This window comes from Diachasma alloeum, unplaced genomic scaffold, assembly GCF_001412515.2.
Source record: "Diachasma alloeum isolate Michigan unplaced genomic scaffold, Dall2.0 Dall_scaffold_00368, whole genome shotgun sequence".
NCBI lineage: Eukaryota > Metazoa > Arthropoda > Insecta > Hymenoptera > Braconidae > Diachasma > Diachasma alloeum.
This window is the reverse complement of record NW_021680507.1, coordinates 836,600-863,859: the sequence shown is the minus strand read 5'-3', so window position 1 is coordinate 863,859 and position 27,260 is coordinate 836,600. Positions and strand designations below refer to the sequence as shown.

Below are 27,260 nucleotides of genomic sequence, written 5' to 3'. Positions count from 1 at the left end.
AAATGGGAAAAGACCTTTCTGTGGATGAGAAAATTTTTCACTAAAAATGTCTTGATATTTTCCCCTAAAATCACTCATTAACGAGATGATCCACTAATCAACAGAGAGGAATTAATCAACTTGATGCACAATTCATCACTTGTGCTTTGTTAATTACGTAATTATCTCGTTAATGAGTGATTCTAGGGCGCAATGTCAAGAGACGTTCTTGTAAAAAATTTAATTCTCTCCTCCATCCACAAAAAAAATCCTTAAGAAATAAACCATCAAGTCTTCGATGAAGATTTGATGACAGAATGGATGTGAAAAGACCTTTCTGTGGACGAAAAAATTTTCACTAAAAATGTCTTGATATTTTCCCCCAAAACCACTCATTAACGAGACGATTCTCTAATCAACAGAGAGAAATTAATCAACTTGATGCACAATTCATCACTTGAGCTTTGTTAATTACGCTCTTGTTAATATCAAGAAATGTTCTTGCAAGAAGTTCAATGTTTTCCTTCAATAAGAAAAGAAATCCTTAACAACTAAACCTTAAGTCTTCGACGAAGGTTTGATAACAGAGGGCTGCATAGTGATAGCCCATGGCTACTACGAGGACGGCGTCCTGGAGGTCAAGAGGATCCACCTGCCCCCGACTGAGCCCTCGGCGGACTTGAGGGCCTCCTTCGGCACTGAGAACACCTTCGGAGGGCCCCATAAGACCTCTCTCAAGTGCTCCGAGAAGCTCCAGAGGCACCAGGAAGCCCACCACACAGACATGATCGTCATAATCTCGGAACTGTGGCTGGACAACGCAGAGGTCCTCGAAAAATTCAGGGTCATCCTCGAGGGCTACTCAGACGATCCCCCCATTGCCTTCATCATCTGCGGGCACTTCCTCTCGTGCCCTCCGAACGTCTCCAGTGGGAAAAAGCTGCAGGAGGGCTTCAGACATCTGGCAGAACTCATCGAGAGCTATGAGGAGATAAAAAACACGTCGAAATTTGTTTTTGTTCCTGGACCCCAGGACCTGGGGGCCGCCAAAATCCTTCCACGAGGTCCTCTCCCCAGGAAAATCCTGGAGGACTTCAGGAGGAAGGTCCCTGCGGCTGTTCTGGCTGGGAACCCCTGCAGGATTCAGTACTGCACGAAGGAAATTGTGGTTTTCAGGGAGGACATGATCGCCAAAATGTGCAGAAACACTCTGAAGTATCCGGAGCAGGGGAATTTCTACGATCACGTGAGTTTTTTGAGGAAATTTATGTTTCAGGAAAAGTCGCTTTCAGCGAGGTTCAAATTAGAACTTCATTAATCGTTGATTAATTGGTTTTAAGGCCCGGGTGTATTATCTTTCGAATGTTATCTCGAATTTTTGACTGTAAAGAACAATTTTTTTGCATTGATTTCAGTACGCGAAAACGATGATTTCTCAGTCCCACCTGGCCCCGATGAGTCTCCCAGTGGTTCCAGTATACTGGAGGCACGACCATGCACTCCAGCTGTTTCCAACACCCGACCTGATCATCGTAGCTGATCATTCCCAACAATACACCACAAAAGTCGATGACTGTCAAGTACTGAATCCGGGGACATTCCCCAGGAATAATTTCTCGTTCAAAGTGTACAGACCAGGGACCGATGAAGTCGAAGACTGCGAGCTTCCGAATGATACCGAAGATATGTGAACTAATCCATTCGGCAATAATCGATGATTATTTTTATACTAAAGTGATTAAACACTGAATCAATAATGAACTGTTTCTTGATTATCCATTTATCTCGTTAATTAGCGAGTTTATGAAAAATTCTCAGAAAAACTTTTTTGTCGGAAATTGAATTCTCTACAAAAAATGTTCTTTGAAATTTCCACCTAAATTCACTAATTACGGAGATAATTACCCAAAAGTGAAATAAAAAAAGTGTAAGTAATGTTCTCTGTACAGTATTTATTCAATCGCTCGTAATAAAATCTTTTCTATGTTCAGTTTTACAATACTCTGATGAGGCATAACTTCCTTCCATAACTTAAGTAATTAACAACATTATTTATAATTAATTGAGTTAATTAATAATATAATATCTGATTTTTCACAAATTAAATTTGAAAAAATCAGCGAAAAACTTATTCTTAATCAATAATTTAAACATTCGTATTGAACTCGATACTGAGATACTTTCAGCCTGAAAAATTGCGTGAGAGGTGAGAGGAAAATTATAGTGCTGAAAATACAAAAGTATTCGTACAATAATCATTAGTGAGGTAAATTTGATTTTCCCATCATCTTTAGATCATTTTAATATTTTTCACTGTACAAAATGAAAAGCTATCGTTCCAACACTCGATTCACATCAGTCTGTGGCTCTCGATGACTAATCGACAAGTTGTTTATCATTGGGACACAAAACGTGCAGTCTAAGCAATTATCTTGTAATTAAATAAACCAAATATGCAGAAAAAACGAATTCGCAAAATTTCGTCCAGCTCATTTCGCAAATATCCCGATAACCACTGGTTTTATCGAAAAACATCAAAACACCTTTTTCGTAGAGAATTAAATTTCCAGCAAAAAGTGTCTCCTGACATTTTCCCCTAGACCCAACGATTCCGGAGATATTCGCGACTTCGAAAATAAATTTTTTCGTCATTGTCAATTATTCAACTTTTTCCATCAAAAATCGTTTTTCTCTTCTATTTTTTCAATCCATCGGTTCCATTTATTCGCAAAATATTTCCTTTTCTACTCCACAACTACAAAATACAAGAGATAATTTAAATTCGACACGTCTGGTTGATTAATCAATAAATTCCTTCAATTCTCTGCCACAATTTATCAATGAATTCTCGTCCATCATCAACAATGAAATAATTGCGTTAAAAATGTGAAGAAAAAAAATTATTCTACTGGCCCAACACTCATTTTCAATCCCTAAGATTAGTTAATCGAGGAAGAGCGGTGATCAACACTGTGGGATTGCATTTCCATTGTTTATCCAACATTGCACTTTTTGCTCAGAGTCTTCGTTTCAATACATAATTAATACGTGACGTTTATGTACCAGTGCTCTGTTTACTTAATTATTTATTTACAAATCTTCTGTTCCTACCTCACGTGAGGGAAATGAGAGGGGGGGAGGGAAGAGCGGATGAGATGATGATTTTTCGGTCGAGGTGATACTGCATTTCATGACCGTGGTGGCACTTCCCCTAAAATAAAAAAAAACATTGTTTAATTAATTAGTATGAATGAGGGTTTTCTTAATTTTTTTATGATTTTTCGTCATTTTTGAAAGGTAATTGTTGCTTTATTCTGCTATAAAATTATGAAATTGATGAGTTGATTCATCTCTCTTTATTAATTATAGAATTATCGCCTAAAATTACTCGTTAATGAGATAATTAAGTGGATGATTAACAGAAAGTCATTTGTCCTCATTTATTATTATTATTATTATTTTATTTAGCTCAAAAACAAATAAGTTTATACAACTTTTCATACAAAAGAAGAAAAAAAAAATTAAAAGAGAAGAGAAAAAAAAATTCTTAATTGATTACTTAAGAAATTATCTCTTCAATGAATGGTTTTAAGGGAAAATCTCACAGGAGACTTTTTACAGAAAATTTAATTCTCGAAAAAATTGTCCTCTGCCATTTTCACCTAAAACTACTCATGTGGAAGGAATTGTAAAATTTAAAGGGAAATGTTCAATTCAACTCATCAAATTTTACTATCTACTCCATAATTATCTCCATTTATGTCCTTGAATCATCAAAAAATGTACATACGTTCTCTCTGATATCTCCGGCAAGCTTGAGTCCTCTCCTCAGCATCGAAATACCAGAGTGTAATGGCATATCTCGTTTTGTAAGCTGGCTGGACCTCGTGAGGATTCCTCCTGTCAGACCAGAAGAACAAGAGTCTGTCGAAGAGAGGCTGGATATCCGCGACCTGATCCCTCCAGCCCTCTGGGAATATCCTCAAGAGTCCTCCATTTTTCTAAACAATTTAATCATATTCCCACAACATTTTATTAATTTTCTACTCAATTTTTCGTTTTTCCATTCTTCACTTCCACTTTTATTTTCATTAGCTCATTTTTTTTATTTCTAGTATTCACCTTTATATCCCAATCTTTATTGAGGTAATAAATAGCTGTGATACATCTTCCATCACGATTTGGATTGTCCACATGTTTAACGTAATGAGAGCCATATCCTGGGTAACAAGCGACCATTGCCTGAAAAACGAAAGAATCAGATTAAATCAAATAGTCAATTTTAATTCGGGAATAAAGAATGGTTGGAAGGTTTTTCAGTATTTTTTCCTAGAGTCACTCATTAACGAGATAATTACGTAATTAACAAAGCCCAAGTGATGAATTGTGCATCAAGTTGATTAATTCCTCTCTGTTGATTAGTGGATCATCTCGTTAATGAGTGGTTTGAGGGGAAAATATCAAGACATTTTTAGTGAAAAATTTTCTCATCCACAGAAAGGTCTTTTCCCATTTTCTTCTGAACCCATTCGTTCGTGAGATAGAAACATACGTGTGAAATAACTTTTAGATTCAAAGAATTCTCCTACAATTTTCCTCACTCACACTATTAATTTATTACTTCGTAAATAACACCGTCGGGGTCAATCCGGTCATCTGCGGTTACAAGTGACGTAGACCTGAGTGTAATATTTTCAGAGACAATTTCATTGTTCTATGATTTGTTTAATTCCTGTTGAACGTTTAGTTCTCACTTTTCCGTATTTTGAAAACATTTTCAAGTACTATTCCTCTACTATCTCAAGAACTGTTGAGTCCAGGGGGAATCGTCTCTAGACATTCTCTCCTAGAATCACTCATTATCGAGATAATCCAATTTTTTATAAACACTGTTGAATTCAAATAGAAATTTCCATCGAAATCAATTGAATAAACAATTTCTCAATTATTGAATTATCTCGGTAATGAGTGGCTCTACGAAAAAATGTCAATAGATTTTTTTTGCAGGAAATTCAATTTTCTATAAAAAATATTCTTTGACGTTAGCTCCTGAAATGACTCATTAACGAGATAATTCAATATTTCATCAACGCTGTTGGATTAAAAACAAAATTTCCTATCAAAAAATGGACCTCCAATCTCGAAAAATGCCCTATCCGCTCTATTCCTATTCTATTCCATGCGCATGAACGACTTGGACTACGTGAGGAAACCTCCGAATTTAAAGGACTTTCACTGGGTCTACGTGCTCCCAGCCACACGTGTCCCATTACGTCACTCCCAACTGTTTCCCTTCGATGAAAAAGTACGGAGCAATGGGAAAATCGTGAAGAACCATCCACAACGTTCGGAGCATGATCTTGGGTGTGAATTCACCGTGACTCACACGGAATTTAATCGACCACAACTGACCACACGAGACTAGTGGCTGCCCATTGATCAATAAAACACGCCAGTGACTCATGGATTTGACAGAAAAAACTCTCAAAACGGAGTTGCATGTTATGTCTAGGGGGTTCAAACTACCGTTGAAACTTCGAGGAAACTGTCGACTATAATTACCTTTTTTTCCCTTTTCTTTTCACTCCATTCGAATTCAATTTTAGTTTGAAGTTTTATTTCACGCATGCATGTTTTTTTTTTCTTTTTCCCGCAGAATAAATTCAATTATCTCGTTAATGACGGATTTTAGGGGAAAATGTCATAGAACATTTTTTGCGGAGAATTGAATTTCCGACGAAAAATTTCTTATCACATTTCCTCTTAGAATCGCTCATTAACGACGTAAATGCACAATCGCATAAAATTTCGAATCGAACTTATTGCGTTCCACAGAATTAATATCAGGGATAAACGTTCTGGTCGCAAGGATCGGATGCGTCAAGGGACTCCGACAAGTGCGGCGAGAGGGGAAGGCCACGCGTCTTCGTAAATCTTGAGCCTTGACCCATTTCCCGCTGTAACCTTGATTCTTCGTCTGCGTTTCAAGTGTGAATCGTCGTCTAAATGGTCTTCTCTCGCGATAATATTATCAAAAACCTGATTATCCGGGTAATGAGCGGTTTTAGAGGAAAATGTGAGAAGACATTTTTTGTAGAGAATAAAATTTCCCAGAAAAAAATATTGATGACATTTTCTCGTAAATATATTCATTATCGAGATAATTAGGGATTTTATAAATGAAAAATTCAATAAATTTCAATTCATCTTCGTTTAATTGGTTTTCATCTTATCAATGAATGATTTCAGAGAAAAAGGTCAAGATAATTTTTTGTAGAGAATAATATTTCCGACAAAAAACATCTGTGACATTGTCTCACAAATTTACTCATTACCGAAATAATTGCATAATTAACGAGACAATAATTCAATAAATTTCAATTCATCTCCGTTAATTTGATTTTTATCTCGTTAATGGCAATAGACTTTTTTGGAGAGAACAAATGTTCCTACAAACATCTGTAAAATTTCCTCATAAAATCACTAATTACCGAAATCATTATAGAATTTATGAGTGAAAGATCCTATAAAATTCAACTTATCTCCATTAATATACTAGTTTCTATCTTCTTAATGAATATTTTTAGAGAATAATGTCAATATTTATGAGAAAATGTCACGAAAATTTTTTTGTGGTGAATAAAATTTCGCGCAAAAACATCCATGAGATTGTGTCATAGATCCACTAATTACCGCAATAATTATAGAATTTATGAGTGAAAGATTCTATAAAATTCAATTTATCTTCATTAATATGGTTTTTATCTTCTTAATGAAAATTTTTCGAGAATAATGTCATTCTTTATGAGAAAATGTCACAGAAATTTTTTTGTGGAGAATAAAATTTCCTGTAAGAAACATCTGGGACATTTTCTCATAAATCCACTAATTCCCAAAATAATTAGAGAATTGACAAGTGAAAAATTCAATAAAATTCAACTTAACTTCATTAATATGGTTTTTCTCTTCTTTATGAATGGTTTTAGGAAATAATGTCAGCATTTATGAGAAAATGTCACAGAAAATTTTTTGTGGCGAATAAAATTTCCTGCAAAAAACATTTATGACATTTTCTCATAAATCCACTAATTACCGCAATAATTATAGAATTTATCAGTGAAAGATTCTATAAAATTCAACTTATTTCCATTAATATAGTTTCTATCTTCTTAATGAATATTTTTAGGGAATATGTCAACATTTATGAGAAAATGTTACAAAAAATTTTTTGTGGCGAATAAAATTTCCTGCAAAAAACATCTATGACATTTTCTCATAAATCCACTAATTACCGCAATAATTAGAGAATTTATGAGTGAAAGATTCTATAAAATTCAACTTATTTCCATTACTATAGTTTCTATCTTCTTAATGAATATTTTTGGGGAATATGTCAACATTTATGAGAAAATGTTACAAAAAATTTTTTGTGGCGAATAAAATTTCCTGCAAAAAACATCTATGACATTTTTTCATAAATCCACTAATTACCGCAATAATTAGAGAATTTATGAGTGAAAGATTCTATAAAATTCAACTTATTTCCATTACTATAGTTTCTATCTTCTTAATGAATATTTTTGGGGAATATGTCAACATTTATGTGAAAATGTTACAAAAAGTTTTTTGTGGCGAATAAAATTTCCTGCAAAAAACATCTATGACATTTTTTCATAAATCCACTAATTCCCAAAATAATTAGAGAATTGACAAGTGAAAAATTCAATAAAATTCAGCTTATCTTCGTTAATATGGTTTTAATCATCTAGAAACCCCATTAGATTGTAGGGAAAAAAATCAATATAATTTTTCGTAAACAATAAAATTAAAAAAATATTTTTCACCTCCACGTCACTGAAACCTCCTCCACCTCCCCGAAACACCGGGATATTTTTTATCAGTCAAAATTGACGGCTGGCCTACGTGCACTTCTACATCTCCCGAGAGTAAACAACACGCCCCAAAAACCCGCCACACTCCAATCATCAGTAGTCGAGAGAATTAAAACGGAGTGCCTCATCATTTCTTCCTATTCCCAACACTTCTCATTTTTTATTCCCATGCAATAATAAATGTCACCTTCAGAGGATAAATGACTTCGTTACATCAGACTCTCAATTAAAAATACTTGATAATGCTTCAGCTGGGGATGAGGAAAAAAGTCACAGCTTTGTAAAATGAAAATGTCAATGTTAGACTCTGCCACTAAAACTGCACGAGGAAAAACTGGCAAAATTATTTCACTCAGCTGATAAGATAATTCTATTGTTTGGTGGATTCCCCGGAATTTCTCGGGTGTTGGAAAATATTTAAACTAATAAGTGAACCAATTTTCAAAGAAATCCTGTGGACTTTCGTGGATTTTTATCGTTTTGTCCCATTGAGATTTTTTTAAAAGGAATTTAAAAAAGATTTTTTGACATTTCCTCTTAGAAACGCTCATTGACGAGGTAATTATCCAATTTATGAACAAAAATTTTGCAAAGAAGTGAAAATGCTTTCCATTATTTTTGGATTTGTCTAAAGAAGGCGTAGTTTTACGAGAAAATGTCTAATAACTTCTTTTAGGGAATTGAATTTCCCAAAAAAACCCATTCACTATTTTTGAATTTACCTGACGAACGGGGGAATTTAGGGGAAAATATCAAAATACATTTCTTTTAGGTAAGGAAATTCCCCACAAAAAAAGTCTTATGATATTTTCCCCTAAACCCACCCGTTCCCTGAATAATTACCCCACGATTCCCCAATTATTAAAAAAGAATCTTCCTAACAAAAAAAAACAGTTTCATTATTTTTGGATTTATCTCACGAAGGAGTTATTTTACGAGAAAACATCTAACGACCTTTTTTGTAGCACACGAAATTCGCTAAATAAATTATCATATGATATTTCCCCCTAGATGCACTCCCATCGCAGATAATTACTCCTCAATCTCCCAACTACTAAACAAAAATTTTCTAAACAAGAAAAAACCTTCCCACTATTTCTTAAATTATCTCGCGAACAGCTGATTTGAGGAAAAAATATCAAAAGATATTTTTATTAGTTACGAAAATTCCTCACAAAAAAGTCTTATGATATTTTCCCCTAGACCCACTCCTGCCCCAGATAATAACCCCATAATTCCCCAATTACTAAAGAAGAATCTTCCAAACAAAAAAGACAGTCTCATTATTTTTGGATTTATCTCACGAAGGAGTTATTTTACGAGAAAACATCTAACGACCTTTTTTGTAGCACACGAAATTCGCTAAATAAATTGTCGTATGATATTTCCCCCTAGATGCACTCCCATCGCAGATAATTACTCCTCAATCTCCCAACTACTAAACAAAAATTTTCTAAACAAGAAAAAACCTTCCCACTATTTCTTAAATTATCTCGCGAACAGCTGATTTGAGGAAAAAATATCAAAAGATATTTTTATTAGTTACGAAAATTCCTCACAAAAAAGTCTTATGATATTTTCCCCTAGACCCACTCCTGCCCCAGATAATAACCCCATAATTCCCCAATTACTAAAGAAGAATCTTCCAAACAAAAAAGACAGTCTCATTATTTTTGGATTTATCTCACGAAGGAGTTATTTTACGAGAAAACATCTAACGACCTTTTTTGTAGCACACGAAATTCGCTAAATAAATTATCATATGATATTTCCCCCTAGATGCACTCCCATCGCAGATAATTACTCCTCAATCTCCCAACTACTAAACAAAAATTTTCTAAACAAGAAAAAACCTTCCCACTATTTCTTAAATTATCTCGCGAACAGCTGATTTCAGGAAAAAATATCAAAAGATATTTTTATTAGTTTGGAAAATTCCCCATAAAAAAGTCTCATAATATTTTCCCCTAGAGCCATCTCCTCTCGAGATAACCCCCTCAAACAAGAAGAAATTCTCTCCGTTCATTAAATATCCCTCGCTCTCAAACGTTTCTCGCCAAACGGGGACGTCTGAAGGTTGCGGAGTCCCAATCGCCGATTTATGAATGACTGACCTGCCTCAATGTCATCAGTGTTCCCCACCTCAGTGTTTCTCCCGCCCCTCTCCCCCTCAAAACCCATAAAAACTCAAGAAAATGAAAAACGGAGATAAAAATCCAGAGGATTATCTACGCCGAACACAGCGAATAACGCGGTATTCCCCGTGTTTTCGAATAGAAGCATCGACTTTTCCTGCAGCCTCCTGTCCTCGAGGTCGTGACTAATTTTAAACCACTGACGTAGTCATGCGAGAAAGAAATAAAAGCGCTAGTCCTCTCACTTCCTCATGAAAATAAAGAGCGAAATTATTTATTTTCCCACAGCGAATTCCCTGAATGAATTCCTCAATCTGTCCCTTTTCATCTTTAATGTGTAAACATCCTCTCGATATTTATCTGATTGATAATCTCCTGGATCTATAGCACTCGCAATCAGAGGATTCACCTTGTCGAAGGTTACGAGACGGCGACAAAATCAATTCAATTTCGATTTTAGGGAAATTTGAATAAAACACCTGAGGCCAAAGTTAAATTTTCGTGATAACCATTGAGAACTTTTGGGATTATTCATGTTTCTTTGGGAATCTGACAATATTTCCGTTCCAAAACACTGCAGATGAATTCGTTTTATAAAAAAATAGCTCGTAATTGTTGTTCCACATATTTTTCCGAAAATTTTGAAAAAAAAAAATCCTTTGTAGCTCAAAAATTGGAGGCCCTGGACTGTTTTTGGCATTTTAAGCGTTTTCGGGCAAACGAACAATAAATTTTTTTTTTCGCACTAATTATTCGTTTTTAGATCTATATAATCGATCTTCTATCCACGAATGGCTAATTACTGTCACATGACAAAAATGGTACCGACTTTCGTTATGACGATCATATCGCATCCAAGTGGTGGCGTCATATAAGATTTTCTTTTCTGATTTTATCTGAAAGTTGGCGAAACCGTAACCCGATGTCACCCCGAAGTAGTTAATGAACTACGAAGTGGGTAATGAACTGATGGACAATTGTGACGAAACATGGCAAAACATGACAAAATTTTATGAGACGGAAAAAAATGACCGTCATGTCGCATCTAGGGGAGGATGGGGTAAAACGGACACTTTAGACTTTTTAAAAATTATTCATAACTCAAAAACAAATTGATCAATTGAGCTCAGTTTAGGATCGTCTCAAAGGAAAGAATTGTTCTTCGTATTGAAAAAAAAAATTATTAAATTTTATCAACATTTCAACCCCCATTAAAATTAAAAAAAAAAGTCAAAAGTGTCCGTTTTACCCCAACCTCCCGTCATGTAAGATGTGGACATTTTCTTTTCTGATTTTATCTGAAAGTTGGCGAAACCGTAACCCGATGTCACCCCGAAGTAGTTAATGAACTACGAAGTGGGTAATGAACTGATGGACAATTGTGACGAAACATGGCAAAACATGACAAAATTTTATGAGACGGAAAAAAATGACCGTCATGTCGCATCTAGGGGAGGATGGGGTAAAACGGACACTTTAGACTTTTTAAAAATTATTCATAACTCAGAAACAAATTGATCAATTGAGCTCAGTTTAGGATCGTCTCAAAGGAAAGAATTGTTCTTCGTATTGAAAAAAAAAATTATTAAATTTTATCAACATTTCAACCCCCATTAAAATTTAAAAAAAAGTCAAAAGTGTCCGTTTTACCCCAAACTCCCGTCATGTAAGATGTGGAAATTTTCTTTTCTGATTTTATCTGAAAGTTGGCGAAACCGTAACCCGATGTCACCCCGAAGTAGTTAATGAACTACGAAGTGGGTAATGAACTGATGGACAATTGTGACGAAACATGGCAAAACATGACAAAATTTTATGAGACGGAAAAAAATGACCGTCATGTCGCATCTAGGGGAGGATGGGGTAAAACGGACACTTTAGACTTTTTTAAAATTATTCATAACTCAGAAACAAATTGATCAATTGAGCTCAGTTTAGGCTCGTCTCAAGGAAAGAATTGTTCTTCGCATTGAAAAAAAAAGTTATTAAATTGTATCAACATTTCAACCCCCATTAAAATTTAAAAAAAAGTCAAAAGTGTCCGTTTTACCCCAACCCATATAGATAATTTCTCAATGAAAAAATTTTATCTGATCGTTTTATTGACAAGAGAAGACATGACTGTCAATGACGGTCATATTTTCGTGACCTGACGATTTTGCATTCGTGATGTCACTTCGCATCTCTAGTTGAAAGTGCCGGAAATCATGAGCCTTTAATTCGCTCACGCCATCAGAAAACGAGTGCCAAAATAACACATAGTATCCACTCGACGAGAGAAACACGTGGGCTGGCTGATGATCTAAATGACCGGTGGATGCCCGTGATGCACGGATTCGAGAATAAATGCTCAATGATGCAAGGTGACGAGGGAGAGAGAGAGAGAGAGAGGGGAGATGGGGAGAGTGAAGGGGTAATGGCGTACGTGACTGACGGCACTTTGTGAGTTGCAACTATCAGAAAAGCAAGTAGGAGCGAGTGCAAATGTGTGCCCGAGACAACTGTTTACACACAAGGTGTTTGGAGAGATTTGATAATGATTCACGCCCAAAAAACTGGCGTTTCAGTCGTTCCACTCCAGATGGAATGGATTTTTCACCATAAAAATCATTTTTTCGAACTCGTAACCAATTGATTCGTATTCAGAATTTCCCAGAAATCGGTTTCCGAAAGTTTAAAAAATTTCAATCATTTATTTCTAAATGACGAATTTAAAAAAATATATCATTATTGTCTTTAATTCGCTGAATATTCATGATTTTTTTAAAAATATTTCTTCCGCAATTGACAAATTTGACGACTGAAAACGGTGGAATCTATAGCGCAATAATTAAAAAATTGCAATTATTAAAAATTACGAGCATTTTCTATAAATAATTTATAAACAATCAATTTTCCACCATAAAAATCATTTGTTCGAAATCGTAACAAATTTATTCATATTCAGAATTTTCCAGAAATCGGTTTCTGAAAGTTTAAACAATTTCAATCATTTATTTCTAAATGACGAATTTAAAAAAATGACAAATAAACAAATTATTTATAAATAAATAATTTATTGATAAAAAACGAATTTAAAAAAATTTATTATTATTGTTTTTGATTCGCTGAATATTCATGATTTTTTAAAAAATATTTCTTTTGCAATTGACAAATTTGACGGCTGAAAACGGTGGAATCTATAACGCAATAATTAAAAAATTGCAATTATTAAAAATTACGAGCATTTTCTATAAATAATTTATAAACAATCAATTTTCCACCATAAAAATCATTTGTTCGAAATCGTAACAAATTTATTCATATTCAGAATTTTCCAGAAATCGGTTTCTGAAAGTTTAAACAATTTCAATCATTTATTTCTAAATGACAAATTTAAAAAAATGACAAATAAACAAATTATTTATAAATAAATAATTTATTGTTAAATAACGAATTTTAAAAAATATATCATTATTGTTTTTGATTCGCTGAATATTCATGATTTTTTAAAAAATATTTCTTTTGCAATTGACAATTTTGACGGCTGAAAACGGTGGAATCTATAACGCAATAATTAAAAAATTGCAATTATTAAAAATTACGAGCATTTTCTATAAATATTTTATAAACAATCAATTTTCCACCATAAAAATCATTTGTTCGAAATCGTAACAAATTTATTCATATTCAGAATTTTCCAGAAATCGGTTTCTGAAAGTTTAAACAATTTCAATCATTTATTTCTAAATGACAAATTTAAAAAAAAAGACAAATAAACAAATTATTTATAAATAAATAATTTATTGTTAAATAACGAATTTTAAAAAATATATCATTATTGTCTTTAATTCGCTGAATATTCATGATTTTTCTCAAATATTTCTTGCGCAATTGACAAATTTGACGACTGAAAACGGTGGAATCTATAGCGCAATAATTAAAAAATTGCAATTATTAAAAATTACGAGCATTTTCTATAAATGATTTATAAATAATCAATTTTCCACCATAAAAATCATTTGTTCGAAATCGTAACAAATTTATTCATATTCAGAATTTTCCAGAAATCGGTTTCCGAAAGTTTAAACAATTTCAATCATTTATTTCTAAATGACAAATTTAAAAAAATGACAAATAAACAAATTATTTATAAATAAATAATTTATTGTTAAATAACGAATTTTAAAAAATATATCATTATTGTTTTTAATTCGCAGAATATTCATGATTTTTTAAAAAATATTTCTTTTGCAATTGACAATTTTGACGGCTGAAAACGGTGGAATCTATAACGCAATAATTAAAAAATTGCAATTATTAAAAATTACGAGCACTTTCTATAAATAATTTATAAACAATCAATTTTTCACCATAAAAATCATTTGTTCGAAATCGTAACAAATTTATTCATATTCAGAATTTTCCAGAAATCGGTTTCTGAAAGTTTAAACAATTTCAATCATTTATTTCTAAATGACGAATTTAAAAAAATGACAAATAAACAAATTATTTATAAATAAATAATTTATTGATAAAAAACGAATTTAAAAAAATTTATTATTATTGTTTTTGATTCGCTGAATATTCATGATTTTTTAAAAAATATTTCTTTTGCAATTGACAAATTTGACGGCTGAAAACGGTGGAATCTATAACGCAATAATTAAAAAATTGCAATTATTAAAAATTACGAGCACTTTCTATAAATAATTTATAAACAATCAATTTTTCACCATAAAAATCATTTGTTCGAAATCGTAACAAATTTATTCATATTCAGACTTTTCCAGAAATCGGTTTCCGAAGGTTTAAACAATTTCAATCATTTATTTCTAAATGACAAATTTAAAAAAATTTATCATTATTGTCTTTAATTCGCTGAATATTCATGATTTTTCTCAAATATTTCTTGCGCAATTGACAAATTTGACGACTGAAAACGGTGGAATCTATAGCGCAATAATGAAAAAAGTTCAATTATTAAAAATTACGAGCACTTTCTATAAATAATTTATAAACAATCAATTTTTCACCACAAAAATCATTTGTTCGAAATCGTAACGAAATGATTCATATTCAGAATTTTCCAGAAATCGATTTCCGAAAAAACTGGTGTTTCAGTCGTTCAACTCCAGATGGAATGGATTTTCAGAGAAATTGGGGGGAATTTGGTGATGAGCTGGCTCATTAGAAAGCTGGGGAAATCTCCTATCCAAAATGCTATAAATAAGTCTTTTTTTATGCATTAGGTGGAGGGGAAAGGGAGATTGAAGGAGAGAGTGATTACGATGATTTTTTAGAAGTGAAAATTGAGAAGATGTTTCTTGTAAACCTTGTTTATTTATTAAAACGTCAGGCAAAAAAGCCCACCGAAGCCTACCATAAAAAAGATACAAATATATATGTATATATTGATATAACTTTTCTTCACACGAAAATTAATAATTGAAACACAGAAATCAAGAAACTATAGCTGCACAGAGAAAGGAAATTATATCCAAGAACTTATAGCTGAACTCACATAAATATCACCTAAAAATAATGAAAAAATAATTTAAAATATAGAAAATAACAAAAATAACAGGGAAAATATCTTCCGATATAAAAGTCTGATTTTCTCGAAAGCTGTGCGGGCTTTTTTAATGAGTCAGAGCTCGTTATAAAAGTGATAAAATTTCCATTATATTTTGCTACAAATAAAGGATTTTTTATGCAGTACGAGCTGGGATAATGGAGGTTTAATAAAGGAAAGAATTGGTGAATTCGAAATTCTTCGTCTCGAGATGTTAAAACTTCGTAATGAAAAAGTAGAATTTTCTTGAGAATCATCGGGAATTATTCAACAAATTACGTCTCATTCCCGTTGTGATTCACCTCAAATAAAATTCTTTTGAGCCATTCCAACCTGAGATGATTGCAATTGAACGAAACAAGAAATTGTGAAAATACAGAATACTCTAATGAAGATGTTGCAATCTTCCTAAAGCAAAAATAGGATTTCCTGGGGAACGATTGGGAATTTTCCAACGAGTCGAGGCTCATCTGAAAGCTGACAAAATTTCAGTTAAAAATGACTCTAAACTAATCTCTTTTGATGCATCCCAACCTGAGATAATTACAATTGAACAAAAGAAAAAATGTAAAAATCCAGAATTTTGTTCTGAAAATGTTGGAAACTTGCTAGTACAAAATTAGGATTTTCTCGATAAGTCTTTCGATTTTTCTGATGGATGACTTTGCATTTCAAAGCCAAGAAAACTTCTGTTGTAATTCACTCCCAATAAAATACCTTTGAATGCACCTCCACCTGAGAGAATAAGAATTAAGCAATAGAAAAAATTGTGAAAAATCCAAACTTTGTTATAACGATGTTAAAATTATTGGAAATTTTTCGCGTCAAAGCTCATTTGAAAGCTAATCAAATTTTTGTTACGTTTCACGCTACATAAATAAAAAACATCGTTTTTGATGCATCCAAACACGAAATAATTACAATCAAACAAAATGAAAAATTGTAAAAATATTGAATATGGATTTTCTCGAAGACTATTGGGAATTTTCTAGTCAATAACGTGTCATTGTCGTTATAATCCACATTAAATAAATACCTTTGAAGGCACCTCAAGCTGAGTAAATAATTTAAAAAAATAAAAAATTGTAAAAATACAGAATTTTGCTCTAAAAATGTTGGAAACTTCCTAGGACAAATCTAAAATTTTCTCGAGAACTATTAGGAATTTTCTAACGAGTCAAGGCTCATTTCAAAGCTGATAAAATTTCCGTTATTGTCCACTCTAAATAAATCCCTCTCTATGCATTTCAATCCGAGAGAATCACAATTAAACAAAATGATAAAAAAACATCATTTTGTTCTAAAAATGTTGAAAACTTCCTACGACAAAATGAAGATTTTCTCGAGAACTATCGGGTCTTTTCTCATGACTCTCATGTCAAACATCTCATGTCAGAGTCCAGTAAATTTCGGTTATAATTCACTAAGTGACAATTTTGGATTACGAAAGATAAAAAAAATCCAGATAACAATTCGATAGTACCGAGTGTACTATCCTGAATCTCAATAAAAAAAGCTCTTTGAAAAAGTTCAGAATTTTTTCCATTTTTTTAAATCATTCTACCATAATTTTTGGGAATTTCTACATGATGTACCCCTCAATTGACAATTTTGGATTACGAAAGACGAAAAAAATCCAGATAACATTCGATAGTACACCCGGGCCTTAAGGATGTTCGACACCCTTTTAGCCAAAATTGACGTTGTTTTCATTTTTCTGGCAAATTATCGATGGGAGTGACGTGAAAAAATATAACGATTTTGTGGTTTCTCATTCTTTAATGGCTCACGAAGTTGCGTAGTGGTGCGATAATTTTCATGCGTTTTTTCTAGTTTTGTGATTCTTTTTAAAAGTTTAGAGAAAACGCAGGAAAATGTTCGCACCACCTTAAAATTTCGTCAGTCATTAAATAATGACAAAACGCAAAAACATTATATTTTTTCACGTCAATTCCATCATAAGTTTGCCAGAAAAATTAAAAAAACGTGAATTTTGGCAGAAAGGGTGTAGAACATCCTTAAACAAAAGAAAAAATTGTGAAAATAAATGGTCAAAAGGTGAATTACCTTCGTCCTCCCATTGATGTTGTAATTCCCCATCTTGCCATTGTCATCCATCTTATTGGCCCTCATGACAATGGCATCGACCTGCGAAATGAGCATTCCAATGTTGGGGCACTGTTTCTCCTTGCCATCGAGCCACGTGATCTGGTCCCCCCTGATGGTCTTCAAGTCCTTAGCACCAGCTTTGTTAGACACCAACTGTCCATCCTTGAACACTCCAGCGCTGTACATATTCAGCACCTCATCCAACACTGTTAAACACTTGTCAGCCCCCAGAAAATCGTCCACAACACACACACCGTACTTATTCATGTCCCTGATCACATTTCTGCAGATGTCGTCGATGATAAATTCCTCGAAATTATTTCGGTTTCTGTGGAGGAACGGCGGGAGGAAGTCGTCGTCACGACTGAGTGACACCTCGGGGAAGGTTTTCATACCGTTGTGGAGGTGGGGATGATTGTCGGTGATTATTTCCTCGGAGGAGGTGGCACCGAGGGTTGGGTTCAGGGATTCAGCTCTAGCACCAAGAATCGTGTCCTCTGCACTTCCCTCGTAGAGAATTGGCGAGCTCCAGCCACTCTTCGAGGCCTTTCGGGCTGTTGAGGTGGTGGTGTCACTGGGGGGTTCCTCGGGGGTGGAATTCGAATGGCTCTGCTTTGAATCTGTTGGATAAATCGAGGGGAGAATTTAATTTAAAGGTCATGGAGGGATTGTTTTAGTTTGAGGCAGATGGAGATTTTGATGGGTTTATTGTGGGATCAAATGATGCGATTTTGATGAGTTTGGGCTCATTTTGGAGGGGGAACAGAGGACTTTTAATTGAAGTTTGATTTTTTTAATTTTACTCAGCCAATCTTGAGATATTGGGAATTGAACATGAGTGGTAAAATGAGTTGAGTCAATTTTTAGTGGATTTCACTTTGGTTTTTGTTGAATATTTTTGGAATGAAAAGAGATTGAAAAATATAGGTACCTTTTTTAAAGATATTTTTAAAGGCTAAAAAAGGGCCGTATGGAATTTTTGCATCTCGTTTATTCAGGAGAGATATTTTGAAGAAAGTGAAATTAAAACAGAACTCTTGGGATGGATTCATTTATTGTGAGGTGATAGATATCTTGGGATTAAATGATGCGATTTTGATGAGTCTGGGCTCATTTTGAAGGGTGAACAAAGAACTTTTAATTGACGCTTGATTTTTGAAATGTTACTCAACCAATCATGAGATATTACGAATTGAAGATGAGTGATAAAACGAGTGGAGTCAATTTTCAGTGGATTTCACTTTGGTTTTTGTTGAATATCTTCGGAGCGAAGCTTGATAGCGAAATTTTCATTGAAACCTTTTTTATAGATAATTTTAAGGGCTACAAAAAGTCTCCTAACAAAAATTTTTGCATCGCCCTTCGATTCCAAGATATTTCCAAAAAACTCCAAAAAACCCACTTCACAGCAAAAAAACATTCTCCATCATTTCCAAAATACCCACTGAAGCAAAATGGGTTCACGACCAGTGGTTTCCACCGCAAATTTCCCCACCTGTCGAACGCAAAAATTCTCGCTCCACCATCTCCCCACCTCCCGGAGATATCACGTCTTTCCCAAACCCAAAAAACCAATAAATCGAAATCGTCATAACTCCCACACAACTAATGACTCAATTATTAATTAATCATCACTCACTGGTGCTCTCGAGCTTCCTACTGTCCCCCTGTATCCTCTCAATCTCCTCGCCAATGTTATCACTTAGGTTAGAAAGTCTACCGCTGAAGCAGGAAGACGTATCACCCGACAGTCCATCCTCGTTATTCTTCTGACAATGGGCCCGATGCCGCTTCCAATCCAATTTCTGATGCTCTTTGGTGCAGTAAACAACACTTTTGCAACGCGAACACCTCAGTAATCTATCCGTACAACCGCATATTGCGCACTCAACACTTGACACGACAACGCTGGCTGCCTGCGCACGACTGACTGTCGGTGCTGACATATTTTCAATGCCCAACTGCTCCTTCAATTCGCCTTTTTCCCCACCCCCACCTGTCTATTCACTTCCTCGAGAGCACTCGGACGACATTTTTACGTATCACTGGGTCACATACACCTCGTCGCCCCCTCCATACACTGAGCACGGCCCCTTTTTTCCGATTTTTCTCGATAAAAATTTGTTTTCTCCGAATTATCCTTCTTTTCACGTGGATCCACTGGATGACCTTGAGGGAATTTCCGGTGACTTTGGGATTTTTTATCAATGTCAGATGAATTTTCCCGAGATCCGAGGTTTTGTGTCAAATTTTTTAGGTTAAGATGTTTTTTTCCTTTTTTCCGATTTTTCTGGATAAAATTTTTTTTCCTCCGAATTATCCTTCTTTTCACGCGGATCCACTGGATGACCTTGAGGGAATTCCCGGTGATTTTGGGATTTTTTATCAATGTCAGATGAATTTTTCCGAGATCCGAAGTTTTGTGTCAAATGTTTTAGAATGTTTTTTTCCTTTTTTCTGATTTTTCTCGATAAATTTTTTTTTCTCCGAATTATCCTTTGTTTCACGCGGATCCACTGGATGACCTTGATGGAATTTTCGGTGATTTTGGGATTTTTTATCAATGTCAGATGAATTTTCCCGAGATCCGAGGTTTTGTGTCAAATTTTTTAGGTTAGGATGTTTTTTTTTTCGATTGTTTTTATTTTGACGGCGCGGGGAGCCAGGGCGATGGGGGTGGGGAGCCCCCGGGGCGAGGGAGAAGTTTTTGAGGGGGGCGAGTGTTTTTTGGGGGAGCGAGGGCTCACTTTTGAGGGTTAATTGACACTGATGGTGGCGGCGCTGCCTTATCGACTCTGGAGCGATCGCGGGACTGGTTCCGTCGGTAAACAGGATTTTTAAGGCGTTTTTTAAAGGGGTTGGGGTGGAAGGGGGTTTAAATGTCTTCGGAGGTATTTCTAAAATTCTGTATTGTTTAGAACTCGCTTTCAGTTTTCTTGCTCCCGAACGCACGCATGGAAAAGTCGTAGGGGAGGTTGGGGTAAAACGGACACTTTTGACTTTTTTAAAAATGTTAATGAGGGGTTGAAATGTTGATAAAATTTAATATATTTTATTTCAATAGAAAGAACAATTCTTCTTGTTCAATAATTTGGAAAATTAGTGGCCGTCTGTTACCCCTTAATTTAATTCAGTAGCGAAGTGGTAAAACGGTACAAGTCAATTTTGACTATTGGACAGTTTTCAATGAATATCTCGGAATCCAAGGAAGATAGCAAAATTTTTGTTATAACCTTTTTTGTAGAGCCGATTGAAAGCTACAACAAATGTAATTACGAAAATTTCGCTATCTTCCTTAGATTCGGAAATATTCCTCAAAAACTCAACTGGGTGATCAGTCGACTCGAACCGTTTTATTGGATTCGCTCCTGAATTCCAATTTAAATTTAGGCGGTAAGAATCTTCTTACCGACAAGGGGCGAGAGCTACCGGCTTCGTGAGTCGTGACACAGAGAACGGTGTCTGCCGTCACTCTCCCCAGGTTTTTGAGAGTCATTCTCGAAAACCATTTGTAGTTTTTGAAGGACCTACGAGATTTTTTGAGAAAAATGGAAGAAATGAGTGTCATTGTGCCTGACAAGGTATTTACATAAATCAATAACCCATCTGTTGATTATTTAATCGTTTATTTTATGGAGATTTGAAGGGAGAAGTGATCTTTTGAAGGAAGAACATTGATTTGGGGTTAAGTGTTTGATTAACAAAGATTTCAAGAGTGTTGAAAAGAGATTTTGGTCTGCCGATTCAATTATTTTTGCTGCAGATTATTATTGCTTCGTTCATGAGAATGTCGGCTCAGGCTTTTAAAGTCCATTCTGAAAAACATTTGTAACTTGTGAAGGATCTAAGGGATTTTTCAAGAAAAATGGAAGAAATAAGTGTCATTGTGCCTGACAAGGAATTTACATCGATTATTAATCAAATTTTTAGTATTTAGAAATGATCTTTTAAACGAAGAACATTGATTTGGGGTTTGATTAAGTGTTTGATTAGCAAAGATTTCAAGATTGTTGAAAAGAGATTTGACCTGAAGATTCAATTATTGTTGATTTTTTTAAATGAGAATGTCTCCTTAGGTTTTTGAGGTTCACTCTCGAGAACTTTTTATAGTTTTTGAAGGATTGAAGGGATTTTTTTTTAAGAAAATGGAAGAAATAAGAGTCATTGTGTCTGACAAGACTTAATAACCCATTTTTTAAATTATTTAGTCGTTTATTCTATGGAAATTGAAGAGGGAACATCGATTTGGGGATTTTTTTAATGAGAATGTTGTTTTATTCTTTCTTTTTAATCAGGATGTGTTGGAGTTGGAGCCAAAACCAATGGTGGGACATTATTCCTCAGGGGAGGAGCTGGATGTCGAGGATTTGTACACAAAATATAAGGTAAGACAATTTTTAACAAATAAAATTTTACTAAAAAGAGTAGAATTTTTTTGTTGAGAATTTCTTCTAAAAATGATTGAAGTTCTGGAAAAAGTTAATTCCAAGCGTTTATTGAAGAACGAGCTGGTGAATAAAGATAAAGAAATCTCGGTATTTTTTTTGTTAGGGAGGAAAATTCGCTGCAAAAGAAATTCTCATAAAAATCAAACAGGATAACTATCTCTTTTATCTCCTTCAGATAAACATATCTTCCACAAACGTTTTTTAATTCGCTTTATCACCCGGTGCTTTAATCAGTTAATTATGCCCTGAACTACCCATTTTGTTGAAAAATGTCAAAAGACTTTTTTGTAGAGAATTTCCCGCTCCACAAAAAAGTTCATTACAAAAATCCCCCTATTGTCCTTCGATTTTCAGACATTCTCAAAAAACTGAACGCAAAACTAAATTCATTTATCTCTTCTTATCACTTTTCCCTAATCACCAATTGAAATTAATTAATGGTGAATATTTCCACCAAAATAAATCAATAATTTCTTCTTCATCTTCTGTAGAAATTCCAAAGAATAGAATTCCTCAAAGTCCAAAACTAACAATTAAAAAGAATAACTAAACATATATTCCTAAAACGATTTTTAATTCTTTTCACCATCCAGTGATTTAATCAGCTAATTCTCCCCTGAACTACCAATTTTATCGAGAAATGTTAAGACTTTTTTGTAAAGAATTTCCCTCTCCACAAAAAGTTCTTTACAAAAATCTCTCTATTTCCCTTCGATTCTCAGACATTCTCAAAAAACTGAATGCAGAATAAAATTCATTCGTCTCTTCTCATCACTTTCTTCTAATCACCAATTTAAATTAATTCATTTTCAATATTTCCACCAAAATAAACAAATATCTCTCCCTTCATCTTCTTTAGAAACTCCAAAGAATGCTGGAATTCCTGAAAGTCCAAGAGGAATACATCAAGGACGAGCAGCGAAACCTCAAGAAGGAGTACCTCCACGCTCAAGAGGAAGTGAAACGCATCCAGAGTGTTCCCCTGGTGATCGGTCAGTTCCTGGAGGCAGTGGACCAGAATACTGGGATCGTGGGGTCGACCACAGGGTCCAACTACTACGTTCGCATTCTGTCGACGATCGATCGAGAGCTGTTGAAGCCCTCAGCCAGTGTTGCTCTCCACAAACACAGCAATGCTCTCGTGGACGTTCTCCCCCCAGAGGCAGACTCGAGTATTTCGATGCTCCAGGCAGACGAGAAGCCTGACATTTTGTACAGTGACATCGGAGGGATGGACATGCAGAAGCAGGAGATTCGAGAAGCTGTCGAACTGCCACTGACTCACTTCGAACTTTATAAGCAGATTGGTATGGATTTTTTCAATGCAGAATTTAATTTTTTACTAAAGAGGTCTCTTGATTTGTTTATAATCTTTATTCAAAATATTGTTGTGTCGATTTTTTATATTTCTGGGATAAATGTCATTTCGTCTGCAATGTTTCACGACTTGGGAGTAGAATAATGTTAGAACAGAAATTGGATTTAGAGATATTCTTCAAGAACTTAGAAGAAATTTGGTTGAGAAAAACAATTAAATTTCAAATTTCACTGAAAATTCAGTGAGATTTCAAGGTTTTGAGCAGCCGGAAGATGGGAATTCCTCAACTTGCTTGAATTTTTAATAACAATATGAATATTCTGCACCAAAATACGCAGAATTTCCAATTAATTGAAAATTGAAGAATATATTTACCTGAATTTTCTGATTTCTATTGGTTTTTTCATCAAACTGTGAATTTTCAATGATGGAATCTTTCGAAATTCCAGTGAAATTAAATATAGAAATCCTTCAAAATTATTCCGAATTCTAATTTTTCAGTTTTATAATAATTTGATTATTGGTTAAGCTTTCTGTGATGAAAATATTCATCGAATTATCTTTTTTTTTTCAATTTCTCATCGACAATTTCCATTTTTCGAACTTTTGGCTCGTAAAAAGTTTTTTTGGTTGTTCAATCATAATTTTTGGAGACTCCAAAGACTCTTTTTACTAAAGAGGTCTGTCGACTTTTTTTATAATCTTTATTCAAAATATTGTTGTTTTGATTTTTTATATTTCTGGGATAAATGCTATTTCGTCAGCAATATTTCATGATTTAGGAATAAAATAATAATAGCATAGAAATTGGGTTTAGATATTCTTCAAGAAATTAGAAGCAGTTGGGCTGGGAAAAACAATTAAATTGCAAATTTCACTAAAAATTCAATGAGATTTCAGGGTTTTGAGCAGCAGGAAGACGAGAATTCCTCAACTTGCTTGAATTTTTAATAACAGTATGAATATTCTGCACCAAAATACGCAGAATTTCCAATTAATTGAAAATTGAAGAATATCTTTACCTGAAATTTTCTAATTTCCATTCATTTTTTCATCGAACTGTGAATTTTCAATGACGGAATCCTTTGAAATTCCAGTGAAATTGAACATAGAAACTATCCAAAATTATCCACAATTTTAATTTTCCAGCTTTATAATAATTTGATTATTAGTTAAGCTTTCTGTTCATCGAAAATTAGCATTTTTCGATGTTTCGACTCGTAAAAAGTTTTTTTGATTGTACAATCATAATTTTTGAAGACTCCAGGGCTATGTAAGACTGAATAGCAGTTGGAGATTATTTCAGATTATCAAAATAAAAAAAACAACCAAGATCACGTTCGAAAGATAATTCACCCGGGCCTTAATTAATTAATTTTCCCCACTCTTAAATGATATGCAATGGATAATAAGCCTGTCTCTGCTCCCCACCCCCAGGTATCGACCCACCCCGTGGAATGCTGATTTTTTTAGTATTTAATCGTTTATTTTATGGGGATTTGACGAGGGAAATGATCTTTTAAACGAAGAACATTGATTTGGGGTTTGATTAAGTGTTTCGAATTATCATTTTTTTTCGTTTCTCATCGAAAATTAGCATTTTTCGATGTTTCGACTCGTAAAAAGTTTTTTTGATTGTACAATCATAATTTTTGAAGACTCCAGGGCTATGTAAGACTGAATAGCAGTTGGAGATTATTTCAGATTATCAAAATAAAAAAAACAACCAAGATCACGTTCGAAAGATAATTCACCCGGGCCTTAATTAATTAATTTTCCCCACTCTTAAATGATATGCAATGGATAATAAGCCTGTCTCTGCTCCCCACCCCCAGGTATCGACCCACCCCGTGGAATGCTGATTTTTTTAGTATTTAATCGTTTATTTTATGGGGATTTGACGAGGGAAATGATCTTTTAAACGAAGAACATTGATTTGGGGTTTGATTAAGTGTTTCGAATTATCATTTTTTTTCGTTTCTCATCGAAAATTAGCATTTTTCGATGTTTCGACTCGTAAAAAGTTTTTTTGATTGTACAATCATAATTTTTGAAGACTCCAGGGCTATGTAAGACTGAATAGCAGTTGGAGATTATTTCAGATTATCAAAATAAAAAAAACAACCAAGATCACGTTCGAAAGATAATTCACCCGGGCCTTAATTAATTAATTTTCCCCACTCTTAAATGATATGCAATGGATAATAAGCCTGTCTCTGCTCCCCACCCCCAGGTATCGACCCACCCCGTGGAGTGTTGATGTACGGTCCCCCAGGATGTGGAAAAACGATGCTGGCGAAGGCAGTGGCTCGCCACACGACAGCAGCCTTCATCCGCGTCGTCGGTTCCGAGTTCGTCCAGAAGTACTTGGGAGAGGGTCCTCGAATGGTTCGAGATGTCTTTCGTCTGGCCAAGGAGAACTCCCCGGCCATAATCTTCGTAGACGAGATCGACGCCATCGCGACGAAACGATTCGACGCACAGACTGGAGCGGATCGAGAGGTCCAGCGTATTCTCCTCGAATTGCTGAACCAAATGGACGGATTCGATCAGACAACCAACGTCAAGGTCATCATGGCCACCAACAGGGCTGACACTCTGGATCCAGCTCTTCTTCGTCCTGGGAGGCTCGACAGGAAGATCGAGTTTCCACTGCCCGATCGAAGGCAGAAGAGACTCATCTTCTCTACCATCACTGCCAAAATGAATCTCAGTGAGGAAGTGGATCTGGAGGATTATGTCGCTCGCCCGGACAGAATATCTGGGGCTGATATCAATGCTATTTGCCAGGAGGCTGGCATGCACGCTGTCAGGGAGAACAGGTACATCGTTCTGGCGAAGGACTTCGAGAAGGGGTACAAGAATAATATCAAGAAGGATGAGTCTGAACACGAGTTCTATAAGTAAATGGGGAGGGTTTGGAGTGAAGTGGGGAGAGGGGTCTATTATCTTGGGAATGAGTGGGGATGGAGGAAAATGGCAAAGGAACTTTTTGTAGAGAATTTAATCGCGTACGAAAATGGTCTTTTGGTATTTTTTGGTAGAATAACTCGTTAACGGGGTAATTGAGAATTTGAAGAGATGAAAAATTTCGAATGAGATTAACTTCGATCTTTGTTAAATGGGAAAGTATCTCGGGGATGAGTGGATTTAGAGGGAAATGTTGAAGGAACTTTTTGTAGAAAATCTAATTTCTTACAAAAAAGGTTTTCTGGAATTTTTTGGTAAAACCACTCGTTAAGGAGATAATTACGGATTTAATGAGGTGAAAAACGTCGATGAATGGAATGAGTATAATTTTAATTTTTGTTAAGCATGGATTTATCTCGGGGCTGAGTCTAGTTTGGAGAAAAATGTCCTCAAACTCATTCATGAGATAATTAGAAAAATACATGAACCACTTTACGAAAGAATCATGGTATTTGCTGCTCTTTATTTACTAATTAATTAATTGTATCATTTATGTCACGTTTTGTAATTGAGGATTCCAGTTTATTATGTACTGATGCTATCGAATAAAGAATAATTGATGAATAAATTTGATTGATGAATACATCTGTACGAATTTGGTTGATGATTCTCTGAAGTTTTCGATGAGTTCTCAGGGTGTTTGGATTTTCGGATGAGCAGAATAAATCAATTTATCATGACGATAAGGTTTACGAATAAACTTTTTAAATTAGATAAATCCTCAACAGCATCTCGACTACTTGTATCTTGTTGTTACATTCATTTCCACTTGATGACAACATTTTTATGAAGAAAATTTCAGGGATTACAAAGTTCTCCTCAGGTATCAAATGCTGACAAAGCCAAAGTGGAAAA

General features: G+C 34.5%; 3 protein-coding genes across 4 annotated transcripts in view; 2 read left to right on the top strand and 1 right to left on the bottom strand.

Moving 5' to 3' along the window:
• Positions 1-1,914, top strand: part of LOC107041604 (DNA polymerase epsilon subunit 2) — a 6,721-nt gene extending 4,807 nt beyond the window's left edge. Inside the window, exons 4-5 of the mRNA XM_015262224.1 lie at positions 542-1,225; positions 1,395-1,914. Coding sequence (XP_015117710.1) covers positions 542-1,225; positions 1,395-1,670 — 960 coding nt within the window. The 3' untranslated portion in view covers positions 1,671-1,914. The remainder of the gene's footprint in view (positions 1-541; positions 1,226-1,394) is intronic.
• On the bottom strand, positions 1,912-20,464 carry LOC107041605 (egl nine homolog 1). The gene is made up of 5 exons (XM_015262225.2): positions 19,309-20,464; positions 17,628-18,289; positions 4,102-4,221; positions 3,770-3,980; positions 1,912-3,190 (listed from the first exon to the last, which is right to left on the bottom strand). The coding sequence occupies exons 1-5, from the start codon at positions 19,613-19,615 to the stop codon at positions 3,168-3,170; spliced, it is 1,323 nt and encodes a 440-aa protein (XP_015117711.1). The 5' UTR covers positions 19,616-20,464; the 3' UTR covers positions 1,912-3,167.
• Positions 20,465-21,127: 663 nt separating this feature from the next.
• On the top strand, positions 21,128-26,996 carry LOC107041547 (26S proteasome regulatory subunit 6B). Of its 2 annotated transcripts, none has more exons than XM_015262142.1 (4): positions 21,128-21,250; positions 21,965-22,054; positions 22,977-23,424; positions 25,669-26,996. In XM_015262142.1, exons 1-4 carry the CDS (start codon positions 21,218-21,220, stop codon positions 26,340-26,342), a joined length of 1,245 nt encoding a protein of 414 aa, XP_015117628.1. In that variant the 5' UTR covers positions 21,128-21,217; the 3' UTR covers positions 26,343-26,996. The 2 variants fall into 2 exon arrangements, with proteins under 2 accessions (XP_015117628.1, XP_015117630.1); XM_015262144.1 differs by lacking the exon at positions 21,128-21,250 and adding an exon at positions 21,553-21,567.
• The last annotated feature ends 264 nt before the right edge of the window (positions 26,997-27,260 follow it).